The sequence below is a fragment of the Macrosteles quadrilineatus genome, unplaced genomic scaffold (assembly GCF_028750875.1).
Source record: "Macrosteles quadrilineatus isolate MER2022 unplaced genomic scaffold, UCM_ALF_1.0 Scaffold_2__2_contigs__length_208266976, whole genome shotgun sequence".
NCBI classification, from domain to species: Eukaryota; Metazoa; Arthropoda; class Insecta; order Hemiptera; family Cicadellidae; genus Macrosteles; species Macrosteles quadrilineatus.
This window is the reverse complement of record NW_026542595.1, coordinates 1133739-1148784: the sequence shown is the minus strand read 5'-3', so window position 1 is coordinate 1148784 and position 15046 is coordinate 1133739. Positions and strand designations below refer to the sequence as shown.

Below are 15046 nucleotides of genomic sequence, written 5' to 3'. Positions count from 1 at the left end.
CGCAATTTTTTTGCCCAAAGTGCATCACCGTTAACAGTATATTATAAATCCAACCATTATATATTTTTCAGCATGAAATTTCCTTTAATTTGTTACCAAACAAGATTTTTAACAATCAATAAAATTTTTACAATTTTTTTAAGATGGCGGCCAAAAACCCGTATTTTGCGTAACAATAAAAATGTATATTTTTAGTATGTTTTTTACAAGTGTATTATCTACCATTTCCAACTGGAATAATTTATTGCAATTAGTTCCACCTCCAATACTATTTCTACTGCACTAAAAGGGTCATTTTGAGAAAAACTATTTTGAAAATGTCAAATATGCATAAAACAGCTTTTTTTCGTTTTTAAGAAACGATTTGGGTATCAAACGAAAGCTTATAGGCCTAATGTCCTCTTTGGTGGCAATACCAATTTTTGTCTTTACTCACGGTAGTTTTTATTTAAATAATAGTTTTATCAAAGCTTGTCGCAAAAACCGCATTTCAGAAAAGGGGCCTCTTGCCGGCCCTATGTGAAATGAAATGAAATACAGTAGACTCCCTCTTATCCGAACTCCTCGGGTCCGAGGCCAGTCCGGAAAACGGACCGTTTAAATGCGTATTTCACTTAAATTTAGGAGAGCATTGTATTTAGACATGTGATCTCTGGTCTCAAATCTTTCCCACGAGAACGGTCGTTTCAGTACCGTCCACTTCCTGCCGATCTAGTCTGGTTAAACCGATGTGCTAATAACAGTTGTCCGGTTAAAGAGATGTCATTTCCGCCGAGTGTAGCCGGTTGAATCGATGTCCGGTTAAAATGTGTCCGGGTAAGAGGGAGTCTACTGTATTACTTTACTATCACAAAAACATGTGACAGATCCAGCGTTAGCTGGTGAAACAGGTGATATTGTCAGAGATCTTAAACACTACATAACAAAACTAAAATCCACATAGCTTAAAGTAAAATATATTTACTTATCATTTAAATAATCAGAAATCTTCTAATAATTTTCTGTAAAAGGTATCGTTTGAAATCATTTTTAAATTTTGAAATACTGTTAATTTCTTTGAAATTAGTGGGTAGACTGTTGTAAAGCCTTAATCCCGTATAATAAGGAGATCTTTCATATAAACATAGGCGATGTCTTGGATATTGAACATTTTTTGAGCGTGTAGGATACGGATGACTGATTTGTTTATCATTCTACATTTGATAATTAATTTTAAAATTCACCATCATTTTAAATATATAATGTGAAGGCAAATTTAATATCTCATATTTAGCAAATAAAGCTCTGCATGAGGTTCTTTTTGGCATAAATGATAAAATCCTTATAAATATCTTTTGAATTTTGAAAACTGCTTTAGAATAAGAAGTTGCTCCCCATAATTCAATCCCGTATTGCAAGACCGAAAAGAACATTGCATAGTACACTGTGAGTTTAGTTTTTAAATCTATTACATTTCTCAAAACATACATTTGAAAGCAAGCCGTATTTAATTTACCAACTACCATTTTTATGTGTGTTTTCCATGTTAAATTCTTATTGATATCTTAACCCAAAAATTTTGCATTTTCAGTAAAGTACATAATATTATTACCATAAGATAGTTCAACAGTGGAGTTTTGCCTATTCTGTATTGTTTGAAATAACATCACATGTGTTTTAGAATTATTAAGTTTTAGCCTGTTGGCTGTAAACCAATTACATAAATTAAGAATAGAAAGACTGATTTCTTGTTTAAGATTTTGCAAATTATTTGATTTAACTGTTGCTGTAGTGTCATCAGCATATAAGATAAGGTTAGACGATACATTTTGAGGTAAGTCATTAATAAATATTAAAAATAGCAAGGGGCCTAGTATTGACCCTTGCGGAACCCCACATTTAGTGTTAAGCCACTGTGAAATATTCCAATTAACTCCTGATATGTGTTGATAAAAAGCGCTTTATTTTGTTTCGAAAATAATATTTTTTTGTACTGTATTTTTTTTCCAAAGTGCAATATTTCTTGAAATTTCAATAAAAAGTGGCCTGTGATCCGAAACGCCTAGTTCAAGGTTCATTTTATTTAGATATTATATTCTGGTTAAAAACAAAACCTTTAATGTATACTCCTTTAATCTAACCAGTCTAACACAAGTATTTGGTTTACAACTGAGAACTGTCATCAATTCACTTCAACGGCTGCTATTTAAGCCTGAAATCTAGCTAAAAACACACTCTAGCAAAATAAATCCATTTTCAAAGTTTCAAATAGTGCCAGAGTGGTGTTTAATCTAAATTTTATTTACTGTAGATAATTTCAGACAAAATCTTTCAGTATTTATGTCCGTAACATGACCTGAAGTCATTTTTAACGGTGAGAGATTCAGCTATGTACACGACCAAACAACTATAGTACTATAGTATTTAGTAGACAATGCACTCAGCCGAATGACTAGACCACGTGTAGTGAGTGACACTGGTGACTTGGGTTGGTAGCAATGCGAGAGCGATGGCAGGCTCCCGTGTTGAATAAACGATCCCATATAACACAATGCATACACGAACCGCTACCCGCCGGCGGTTTCTAAGTGCAAGAGGGTGAATTTACAAACCTCCGCGGGTACCTGCAACTTTTGAGACCGGTCCTATTTGAATAAAAGCACCCATTTACGGCAATGCATTTATAAAACCGCTGGTGGGCAACCGCGGTGAATAAAAGGGGCCTAAGGAATATGTCGGCCTTAGTCACTAACAAGACTACAAGATCGCGCCACTCATCCTACACTCATCTCCATTCATACTTGGCTTAAAATACCTACTTTGTATGGTCGCCATTTCATCGAAAAGTATTAAAAAAGTAGTAAAGTATAATTCCAAATGAATAGCACTTAATATTGTTATGTTTTTAGGGATTGCCCGTTTTAACCGACCTTTTGAGTTATCTGACCTAGGTCATGGTCCATTAGAGTCGGTTAAGAGGAGGTCTACTGTAAATGGAAATTCGTTTAGTCTGCAGGTTTGCTGCGGCACAGCCACCTCTAATACAAGGCCGCGACGTTCGAACTGGCAACGCCGCACTCACTTGCCACCTGGGTCCGGCACTCATGCTAGGCTATAAACATCAATGAGAGTATTGCTGCTCTGTATCAATGAATGAAAATATTTAAATTACATATTTTAGTGGATTTTAGGGTATGGTAAAATAGACAAATTAGAATCTAGGTTGTTTATTTAGTGAAAAATTGCAACATACAGTACCACAATATGTCTAAAACTAAAAATACAAACATAATGTTTTTGGTTGCATTTATCGTATTGTAAGTACGATGAGCGTGGAAATAGATGGACTTTACATATTTCCTTTGTTAATTTGCTAATCTATACTATTATATAACCAGAGGTGCCCATCCCCCCCAAACCCAGAGGCGCAACCCCCCCCCCCCCCCCAAGCCAAAGGAGTCGTCCCCCCCAATTTATGCTGCCGTCTATTTAAACCTACCCTCCACCTGCCAATTTATCTGACAATTTCCCCTTTACCTCATAAAACGAGCATTTCAAGTATTATTTAGTAAACTTGAGGTAAAGAAAAACAAACCTGCTGATAATCAATATTAAATGTTTAATAGGAATAGTAGTTTTCATTACTAGACTGGAAAGTGACTCATTGCGGGGAGAGATGGCATTTTCGCGCGAGGCGAAGCCGAGCGCTGGAAACGCCATCGTGCCCCGCAATGACACTTTCGAGGCGAGTATTGAACATTATTTTTCATTACGATACCGAAAACTTATAAAAACATGAAAATTTTCGTTTATTTAACTTAGTATTAAGAGAAAAAACCGAACTAATGAAAAAAAACTCAACTCTGAATTATTAATAAGTGCACGGAAAAAACTCATAACGCTAACTTTCCGTGTGTATGTACCTCGACATAAGCACGGAAACTTAACGTTATGAGTTTTTTCCGTGCACTTATTAATAATTGCATGGCCAATAGTTTGAGGAAAAACAGACTATTTTGGGTAAAAAAAAGTATCTTTATTAAATTAACTACAGAACAAGCTGATGAATAAACAAATAAAGAAAGAGACCTTTGATGATTACATAGGATCAACACGCTGATAAATCTTTATTAATGAAAATGAAAATGTATGTTAAAGTCGCAGTTTTGATTTTCACTTATGTTTAACATTTTTTGTGGTAGCTTTAGGTTTTTTCTCATTTCTGCAACATTGACTTCCGAGTGTGTTCCATCAACTTTATTATTTTCTTGAATGAAATTGCGATTTTGCACAGTATCTTCTTCTGATGAAATTACATCGTCGATTGTAAAATATTGTTTTGAAACCAGATTCACCTCTTCATCATTGTTAGAAATGTTATTGAGTGGCAGTGAATCCAAAGAGGAATTGTTGTAATTTGAAATTGAATTAGTAATGTCTCTGATTGGAAGTAAATTCAAAGAGGAATTGTTTTGATTTGAGATTGAAGTACTTGGTTTTGAAAAAAGTTTTTTAGACACATCAATTTTTCTATTTATGGACTCCTCAATGTAACCTTCAGCAACGGTTGCACTTTTCCAGCCTCGGTGCCTCTTGAGTGTGAGTAAATCCGCTCCCCCTTCCACCAGCATTGACGCGGATGTGCGTCGAATAGCATGACCTGTGTAGGATTCAGGCTGTTCTAGCTCAAGGTACTGGGCGACCTTTTTGGGAACATCCGAAATCGTATGACTCCCGACATGTTGTGCTACGCACTTGCCTTGCCTGAAGCCAACAAAAAGTCTAGGGCTCGTCATTTTTGATGGGCGTAAAGACAAATATTTACGTACTAGCTGGCAGGGTTGATACGTACATTCATCGTCTGTAATGATGAAACTTCTGCTAGCATGTGTTTTACCATCTCTCAATGTAACCTTAATGAAACTGCCATAATCTTTTACGTCATTTATGCTAAGGCGTAATAGATCATCTCGCCTAAGGGCTCCAAAAATGCCAAACGTCAAAATTACTTTACTTAACAACCATTCTTTGTCGGGAGCGTTGATCATGAACTGAGAAATTTGATCAGATGTAAAAACATTCGCTTTTTTAGGTTTGAAACCAACAGACTTTTTCTTTAAAAATGCAACTGTTTTTGGAAATTTTAAATTTCCAAGATTTTCTTTTACTTTTAAGACATTTTTAACCATTGAATACTTGCTCCACAAGGTGCTAGGTTTCATAGTTTTCGACAGTTCTGACATATAGACTAGAAGTATGTCATCATTAACCTGGCTAGGTTTAATGTTTTCTTTTTGACACCAAGTACAAAGCTTATCGTATTCATTTTCGTATCTTAAACGCGACACATCAGGCAATAATTCGTTTGTTACACTTACCGCTCTGTTCATCAAAGTTTCAGGAATATTATCCATATTAGTACACATAGTTCAAAGAATCTATCTCAACAAACATAACCTAACTGACAATGTCAATATATAAGCGAGGAATGTGTTTTCAACAACAATACAATCAGCTGATCTGACTGCACCGCAAAATCCCATAGCGGTTACTTTCCGTGCAGTACATACGCACGGAAAGTTAACGTTATGTAACTTTTCCGTGCAGTAGCGGGAATTACCTATTTTCTTATCTCATTTTACGTTTAGAAAGTGTACTTTCGTGTGTAGAGTAATGAAAATGTCATTTAACAATACATCATTATATCTAACTAACGGACGAATTAGAAGTTTTTCAATTTACAATTCAGAAACTTTTTTTGTCAGCCAACATGTGCTCAATATATTCGGTGAATTACTCTACTCCAACACAGTATTGTAACTGTACAATATGTTAGGTGGCGTTAATTTTTACAGGGCTTAAGAATTCAAACAGCTTTAAGAGCATTAATAAGATAGAAACGCATCTTGTCAGACAATCCTTAATAATATAAAAATGTACGGTAGTGTCGTATTTTACTTGCTACATATGTTTTGGCGGTTCTTTAACATAGTTACACTTCCATATGTAACATACACCATCATCAGACTTACAAAAGGATCGACTTCTGGAGGTGTTGTCAGAATATGTTACAAACATTTAACACAAAACACGAAACGATTACAGATAGGCCTATCAATTCATGCGAGGACATTGCTGCGGGCAGGACTGGAAGTAAACTGAATCAGGTTATGACAGACCGACGTGGTCTCTGGATTGTCGTCTGCGTTTTCAACAGATGTTAGGACTAATTGTAGTGACAGAGAAGAGTGTTGAAAATATAATGGGATTCATAATTGAGTTTTCAATTCAAAACTATCGACAACAATAACCAATTTTTATGTTGGATATAAATGATGGTCAGGAAATTCTACATTACTGCGTGAAAAGAAATTTATTAAATACTTTGGAAGAGTTTGGAATATATAAAGACATAAAAACTATGGACAGCACACAAATTTTGAATGAAAACACTCAATTAATTATGAATCCAATTAATAATTAATAATTAATTAATCCTCAATTAATAATTGAATATTTTTAACACTCTTCTCAGTCACTACAACAATAGTCCAATATCAGCTGTTGAAAACGCACAAAACAGACGACAATCCAGAGACCACGTCGGTCCGTCATAACCTGAACTGATTCAGTTTACTTCCAGTCCTGCCCGTGCCAATGTACTCTTGCGCATTGATAGGCATATCTTTAATCGTTTTGTGTTAAATGTTTGTAACGTATTAAAGGCCTAAGACTGACGATGGTGGAGTGAAAGAACCACCAAAACTAATGTAGCAAGTAAAAGTCAGCGAACACAGAATAAAAAAAAGTCGACACTAGTACCTACATATTAAGGATTGTCTGATAAGGTGCGTTTTACCATTCTTAGAAGCAATCTTAATTATGAATGGCAGAATGTTGTTGGTGTTGATAGTGTGCTACTTAGAAAAAGTTTTTCAGTCTGATTATACAAAATTCTACATTCATTATGACAGCTAACAAAAAAATATCCCCCCCAAAATCTCCCTAAAGAAGTTCTTCCCCAAAAATTCCTGTGGCGCAAACGCGCCACGTTCCCCCCCTCTGGGTACCCCTGTATATAACAAAATCATGGTGTCTGTATATATGTGTTACTAGCAGAGTACCCGTCCTTCGTACGGGGTTGGCATATAAGTATCAAATGCTTATAGCAGTTATGAGTGAGGACATGGTTTAAGAAATTTCGGTTCTTTTTGAAGTTCGTTCGCTACGCTCACTCACCTTTAGGTTGGAGCTTGTTAGCTGCGCTCACTTTCCTTCAGGTTAGCTCGTTCGCTACGCTCACTTGCCTTCATGGTTAGCTCGTTCGCTACGCTCACTCGCCTCCAGGTTGAAGTTCGTTCGCTACGCTCACTCACCTTTTGGTTGCAAATTAGCTGTTGTCATAAATGTAAAAGAAATAATGCTAGTGCTGCACCCTGTTGGTAATCCTTGTAACTTTAATGCTATTGAAAATCATAGAACAGAACCAACTTGTTTAATTGAAACAGCTGTTAAGATTCATTAATTCCATTTCTCATAAGGTTAACATGGGAACCTTTGCTCCAGAGCCACTGGGGCGGAGCCCGGAAGGATTTTTGGGATAAAAATATGCCTATATGTTAATCGGGAATATGAGCTATCATCATGCCGAATTTCAGCCCGATCCGACCAGTAGTTTTCGCGTTTACTTTTCCCATACACACAGACACCACCTCTTTTTTATAATAGTATAGATTCAACATAGTAAAAACTAATAGACAGACTGGGTTTTAATTTTACAAAATATAACTACTATACCAAGAATGGTAATATAGTACGACTAACTTATTGCCACTTCAATATTTGTAGAGACTTTGGGATTTGTAGAGACTAACATCCAACAATTTGTCCAAACAAAATTAATTTTCAATTTTCAATAGAAATATTATGTTTTAGTCTACCTGAGGAAACCATAAGTTAGCAACAACAAAATTTGAAGTTTTCATTTTGAAGGCATACTGACTAAATAATTTATTTTCTTTGAATAATTACTAAGCAAAACGTTTGCCATTTTGTAAACGATTTCAGAAGCTAGGCCTCCATATGGCTTTCCACCATATTAATGGAATTTTTTTATCACATCAACATTCAGACTGGAGTCGGAGACTATGATGCTTTTATTGTTAGATGGTGCAGAACATATTTTTTACCAGTAGGCCTACTTAACAGAAACACCGGTTTATTTCTTTAAAGTGCTAGTTATTTAAGTTATTTTAATCACTTAACAACAGCTTTTATCGATAAGATAGATAAAATAATAAGGAAATAGTACGGCATTCTCACCTAAAAATCGCTTCTCGCGTCCATATTTACACAAATCAATGTCTTATTCTTAATTTTTTTTACAAATCTAAGTTCATATTCGTGAAAATGTTTCGCACGAGGATTGTTCTAAGATGTCTAATTTGACCGAAGAATAGCAGGAAGCCATTGTTGCTGACGCGGCGGATCACTTAGATTCTTAAAACACTGTATGTATCATTCAGTTTTAATTGAACTTTCGTAATTATTCTTGCATCCAGGCACATAAAATCAATCTGGCATGCTGTAGTAACAAGCTCAATGTCACTACTAATGATTAAGGGTAGTAGAAACACGAATAAGTACGACGGTACGCGACTCCTCCATTCACTGTAATGGTAAGTCGACCGCGCACCAAGACACGGATGCCACGTTGCCACTTTTCGCTCGCCGCGGCCTTGTATTAGAGGTGGCTGTGGCTGCGGTGGAGGTATTTAATATCTGTTCACTACTGTATTGCACTTAAATACAAATTAGGATCTAAAATTAATATTAAAGGAAAACTTTGTATAATATCACCTTGTTTTCTATAATAACCTAAGCATTATGTCTTGATTGAATGTTAAAAAAGGGATTGACCTTCCTGACATGTTTGTATCAATGACTTGATTTTTGAGATCACCTCTCTAGTAAAGTGTGATTTTTTTAGTGGTGCAATTTTAAAAACAAAATAAAACAATGAAAAATAAATTTTACTAAGATAAATACCCCCGCCGCAGCAAACCTGCAGACTAAGCGAATTTCAACTTGTCTGATTACATTTTTACTTAAATATTTCCATAAATAATAAATAATACATATTTATTCCCTATTTAAATAACATTATATTTAACGAGTGCTTAGGTTTGCTGCTACGGGGAAGGTAAAAAGTGTTTTTTGACCATACGTCAATATAGGATGAAATAAATAAATTTGCCACATGTTATCAATATATATCCATAAACAAGTAAATTACAACAATTTTCATTTTCTCCATAAGAATAACATGGGAATTTTAAATTACACTATTTTTGAATTTTCTCTGTGACCGTTAGGCATACAACAGCGCTTCAAAATACTACATCATTTCTTTTTTTAAGCTCTACATAACGGTTTAAAAAGAAATTGCAAATTTTTTTGTTTTAGCGAATTCCCCTATAGGGAAGTAGCTATTACTGTAGGTGGCATGGTAAGACCTACGCCCGGGACCGATTTACTTTTTCATTTTGATGTCCCCAGAGGCCAAAAACACCATTCGTTCAAATTTTGATATATGTATATATATATATATATATATATGTGTCCGTGAACACAATAACTTGAGTAATTTTTATCCGATTTTGATAAAATTTGGTTTAAAGGTGTAAAGCGGGATAAACTTGAATGAGTTCGCGAACCAGCATGATCGGACCATGGGAACGGGGTTTTATAGGGTAAAAATCGGGTTTTCTCATTTTTGACCCTCAAAACAGAAAATTTTCCAATTTCTCTCTAGACCTTTTTAAAGAGCTTAAAAAAACAAATAATGTAGTATATAAAAGTATTTTTGTACAATTATTACCATGGAGGTGCGTCTATATTGGTTAGTGAGGGACTTATGTATGATGTGATTGATATTTCTCATTTTGTGTACACAAGCCTTTTTGAAGCTGCATGTATTTATGTTAATGAATTTGATATTGTTTTCATTTCTCTATACAGAACGCCTGTTTCAGATTGTAATGTTTTTTTTCATCATCTAGAAAAACTTTTATCATTCGTTCTGTCAAAAAAACCTTCTAGCAAAATTGTACTAGGAGCTGATTTTAATATTGACTTTTTAAAAACTGACAGTTGTACTGAATTGCTTAAAAGTATTCTAAAATCTTTCAACTTATATCATGTTTTTAAATACCCGACCAAAGGGGATAAATGTATTGATAATATCACAACAAATGTTGATCAACATCAATTCACTCATAAGGTGTGGGATTATAAAATATCTGACCATCCCATTTTGTTTTTTAAACTTATAATTAAAAATATAGCACCAAATGTACTGAAAGAAATTTCTTTTCGTAAACTTAATGAGGAGAACCTTGGTATGTTAGCATTGAGCTTGTGTATGCAAATTGGGAGCCTATTTTTCATACTCTGATGTAAACACTGCTTTTGAATATTTCTTAAATACTATTGTTTATTATTTCAATTTGAACTGTCCTCGAATATCTAAGAAAATCAGGCATGATTATAAGAGTAAATTAAAGAATAAATTTTTTGATGAATCTCTAAGAAAAATGCGAGATACTGTTATTTTTCTTACAGATTTAACAAAAATGCCTAATTTAGCAAAGCATGATGATTTAAAGAGAACTCTGTCAGTTTATAGGAAAAAATACAAGACTATGATTAAAGTGGCTAAGATTAATTATAATGAGAAATTTGTTAGAAGTTCAAGGAATACATGTAAGGCTGCTTGGCAAATAGTAAAATCAGAAAGTGGGGATTTTTTCAAACATAATAATATCGTTCCACCTTTTTCAGCAGATGATTTTAATAACCATTACATAGATGTTGGAAAAAAGGTAGTAGAGAAAGCTCATGTTGAGCAAGGTGGGAGTTTGGATTTCTCTAATGTTCTAAATAATGCTAATTGTTCCAGAAATAAATTTTCGTGGAAATTGGTAACAGAGAATGATATGAAAAAAATAATAAGATCTCTTAATCCATCAAACAGTGAAGGTGCTTACGATTTTTCAAACAAAATTGTAAAATTCATAGCTCCTTACATTATGGAACCACTGATTCATCTTGTTAATATGGTGTTTTCTAGTTCAACCTTTCCAAATTGCTTAAAAATCAGTAAAACAATCCCTCTTTATAAGAAGGGAGATAAATTTCTTATTTCAAATTATAGACCAATTTCAATGGTTCCAGTGTTATCAAAAATAGTTGAATCCTGTGCTAAAGCCCAGATCTTTGATTTTCTTAACTTAAATAATATTTTAAACAATAACCAATTTGGTTTCAGACCGGGCCATTCAACTACTTTGGCTATAGAATCGGTGGTGTCTGATATTTTGGATAGTTTTGAATCTGGTGGTTATCTTAGTGTGGCACTTTTAGACCTCAGTAAGGCCTTCGATTCGGTCTTACATACAATTCTTTTGCAGAAATTAGAGTTTTATGGAATAATGGAGCACGAACTAAATTTTTTTAAATCATACCTCTGTGGAAGACTACAATTTTTTAATTTAGGAAAACATAGGTCAAATTTTAAGGAGGTCCTTGCTGGGGTTCCTCAAGGGTCAGTACTGGGTCCGGTTTTGTTTATTCTCTATATTAATGATTTGCCAAACTCCATACCTTACAAAACAATTTTATATACTGACGACACAACCTTCATCTCATCAGCTGACAACTTTTACTCTGCAAACCAAAGTATAGAAAACGCCATTGAATTGGGTAAGCTGTGGTTTGAAAGTAATTTTCTGGAAATAAATCATGATAAAACAGAAAAAATTTGTTTTACTTTGCGTAATCTTGAAGCAGACAATGCAGTTTCTGTCAAACTACTCGGAATATCCATAGACTCTAAACTCACTTGGGAAATACATACCAATAATATCATTTCAAAATTGTCAAGAGTATGTTGTTTGATAAGAAAACTTAAAAATTGTGTTTCTAAACCAACACTTCTAATTGTTTACCACAGTTTATTTCACTCACGATTGCTGTATGGCAATATACTGTGGGGTAATAGCTCAGGAGCTCACCGGGTCTTTCTTTACATGGCAAAAGAAGGCTCTCAGAATTATGTTTGAAATTCCAGATAGGGTTAGTTGCAAAGCATTTTTTGCTGAAAATAAAATCATGACACTCTCTAATATTTTCATTTTTTACAATTTAGTTTCCGTTAAAGAGAATCTGAATAAATTTGTTCCTTGCAACTCAATCCATGGGTATATCACCAGACAATCAAAAGATTTATATATTCCTCAAGCCAGGCTATCAAAATTTATCAAAAGTTATAAATATTTGCAAATAAAACTATTTAATAAACTTCCAATATATTTTAGAAATCAGTAAAGTATTCATTTGTATAGGTCAAAATTATCAGATTGGCTTACAAGTCGTGCTTTTTATTCAGTTGATGAGTTTTTGCAGAATGAAGATTTTTCAACGCTTAAATGTGAGGCCAAGCAGTCTTGATGATTCTTTGTTCTTGTTATGGTCTTTTCCCTGTTAATTTTAAAGTTTTCATTATTACTGATGCTTTATCCGTTTAAGATTCTTTTAACTTTATTTTAACATTTTCTGTAGAATATTTAATATTTTATATAACATATGTAACAAAACATGTTGACCTTGTCTATTGTAATGTTTATATTACCAAACGACAATAAAGATTTATTATTATTATTGGTAACGGAGAAAATTAAAAAATTGTAAATTTAAAATTCCCATGTTATTCTTATGGAGAATATTGTAAAATGTTGTAGTTAGCTTGTTTATAGATATATTTTGATAAAACTTGGCAAATTTATTTATTTTATACTAAGCTATTAATATTTTACTAAAACACATTAGTTTCAGTTTCCTTGTAGCAGCAAACCTAGGTACCTACTTGTTAAACCTAATGTTATTTAAATAGTTTAAATTGAAAATCAATTCAGATAAATGGAAATTCGCTTAGTCGGCAGGTTTGCTGCGGCGGGGGTATTAGGGTCAAAAATGGGAAAACCCCATTTTCACCCCATAAAACCCCCCATAAACCCCCGTTCCCACGGTCCAATTATGCTGGATCGCGAATTCATTTGAATAATTCAATCGGTCCCGGGTCCAGGTCTTACCATGAGTACTACAGTAATAGCTTATTCCCTATAGCCTATGGGAAATTTGCTAAAATGCATTTATTTTAACCACAGTGTTATGACATTAGTGTTTAATAATAATTTCTCTCATATGGGCCCCATTGCATTCCCATAGAAAGCCCAATCTAGCAGTCAAATTTTCAAATACCCTTTCCAGCAGCTGGGGGCGTATTCCGTCAATAACCAAGGCCCCACTAGAAAAACAGGCCATGCTGCAGGATCCATGACGTCACATTAGTGGATAGATTCATTGATAAATTCACTGCTATTTTGCAATATCCCATATGTTTTAGGTAAATAAATTGGCTGTTTGTCAGATTGTAGATGGTAAGATAGAACAACTATCCACTATCTATTGTAGATTGGTAGATGGTACAACTATCCACCACTATGACAAGTGTTGCGCTGCCTGTGCTTCTAGTGGGGCCTTGCAGTAACTCGTTGAATGTTGACTTTAGAGTCTTTCAGCAGACTTGGGGCTTGACATATCAACGTTGACAGTAGTCTGTCGGCGTGATATCAAACGACCATGGAGGCCAGTAACAGTCTCTATACGAGATGATGAGTTCACCAAACGTTTGTCTCAAGAGACCAATTGTGTCGTATGCTGTGTGGAATGTCGCGTCGTCTTCATGTTGAAACCACATATTTTCTAAATCCACTTCGATTTCTTTAGCTGAGGAACGAAAAAGTCCCTTACCATTGCCCAATAGCGTTGACCATTTAACAGTCTGGCTAGCATCGTCTTAAAAAAAAATAAGGGTTAATAACACCACCTGCCCAAATGACACACCAAACGGTAAGACTTTGTAGGTGAAGGGGCACACTAACACATTCCTAGAGGATACAAATATTGAAATGACAACATAATTTAAAAAAAAATCAGCTGTTTAACAATGCTACCAACTTAAAAAAAAAAAACAAAAAAATCATCCTGTAGTATAGTATGGCTCAAATCACATTATCAAATTTTATGACTATCATTCGAATTAATATTGTGCTGAGTAGACATATTTAAGGAGATCCTGTAAATTTTAATATATTTATACAACCCCGACTCTTAGGTATTTGAAAGTCATGATGGGTAAAAATTATCATTGAATAAATAAGATGTAGGGCTTAAACTGTGAGTTCCAATGCATTAACTTAATAACACTGTGATATGTACAATAAAGTGCTCTTTTTATTTATTTTTTTTTAAGAAGCACCAGAGTTTGATGTGCTCTTTTACTCATTTAAAGGATAAACCTGTAGTAATCCCAGAAAGAGTGAAAGAAAAGAAAATGCCTCATGTGCCAGAGTTTGTGAGAAATGTAATGGGATCAAGTGCAGGAGCTGGCAGTGGAGAATTCCATGTATATCGTCATCTCAGGAGGAAGGAATATGCAAGACAAAAGTTTATCCAAGAAAAAAGTGAAAAAGTAAGTTTCATTATTATGAACTAGCGGTATAAATATATGATGTAGGGAAAGATACAAGATGTAAACCAAAAAGATAGTGGGATCTTTTATTAACAAAATATGCTGTCATAGTTTCAAAATCTGAGTTTTGCAATATACCATTCTAGTTTTAATAACAGTAATATAATAAATAATATTTTGTTAATATGTTACTTATTAAACCTTACAAATAGTATCTTCTTATAGCAGCCTTAAGCTTATTTTCCACTTAAAGGCATGTACTTTAAGTTTTGTATTGATAAAAACTGTCTTGCACAAGTAGAACAGTTGGCTCATATAAAAACATCTCTCATATTTGTCCCGTACTTATATCTTTCAACATATATACAGTACTTGAGACTTTGTTAAATGGAAAATTACCTTCACTTGCAACAACAGCCTCTTTGTGATGTTGATAACTCAATTACTCAGTGCTGCTTCACATTCCTCATTGTA

General features: G+C 34.1%; 1 protein-coding gene across 1 annotated transcript in view; it reads left to right on the top strand.

The window, feature by feature from the left end:
- The window catches only part of LOC128987206 (PRKR-interacting protein 1 homolog), a 32121-nt gene that overhangs the window by 15755 nt on the left and 1320 nt on the right, over positions 1 to 15046 (top strand). Inside the window, exon 2 of the mRNA XM_054407951.1 lies at positions 14354 to 14572. Coding sequence (XP_054263926.1) covers positions 14354 to 14572 — 219 coding nt within the window. The remainder of the gene's footprint in view (positions 1 to 14353; positions 14573 to 15046) is intronic.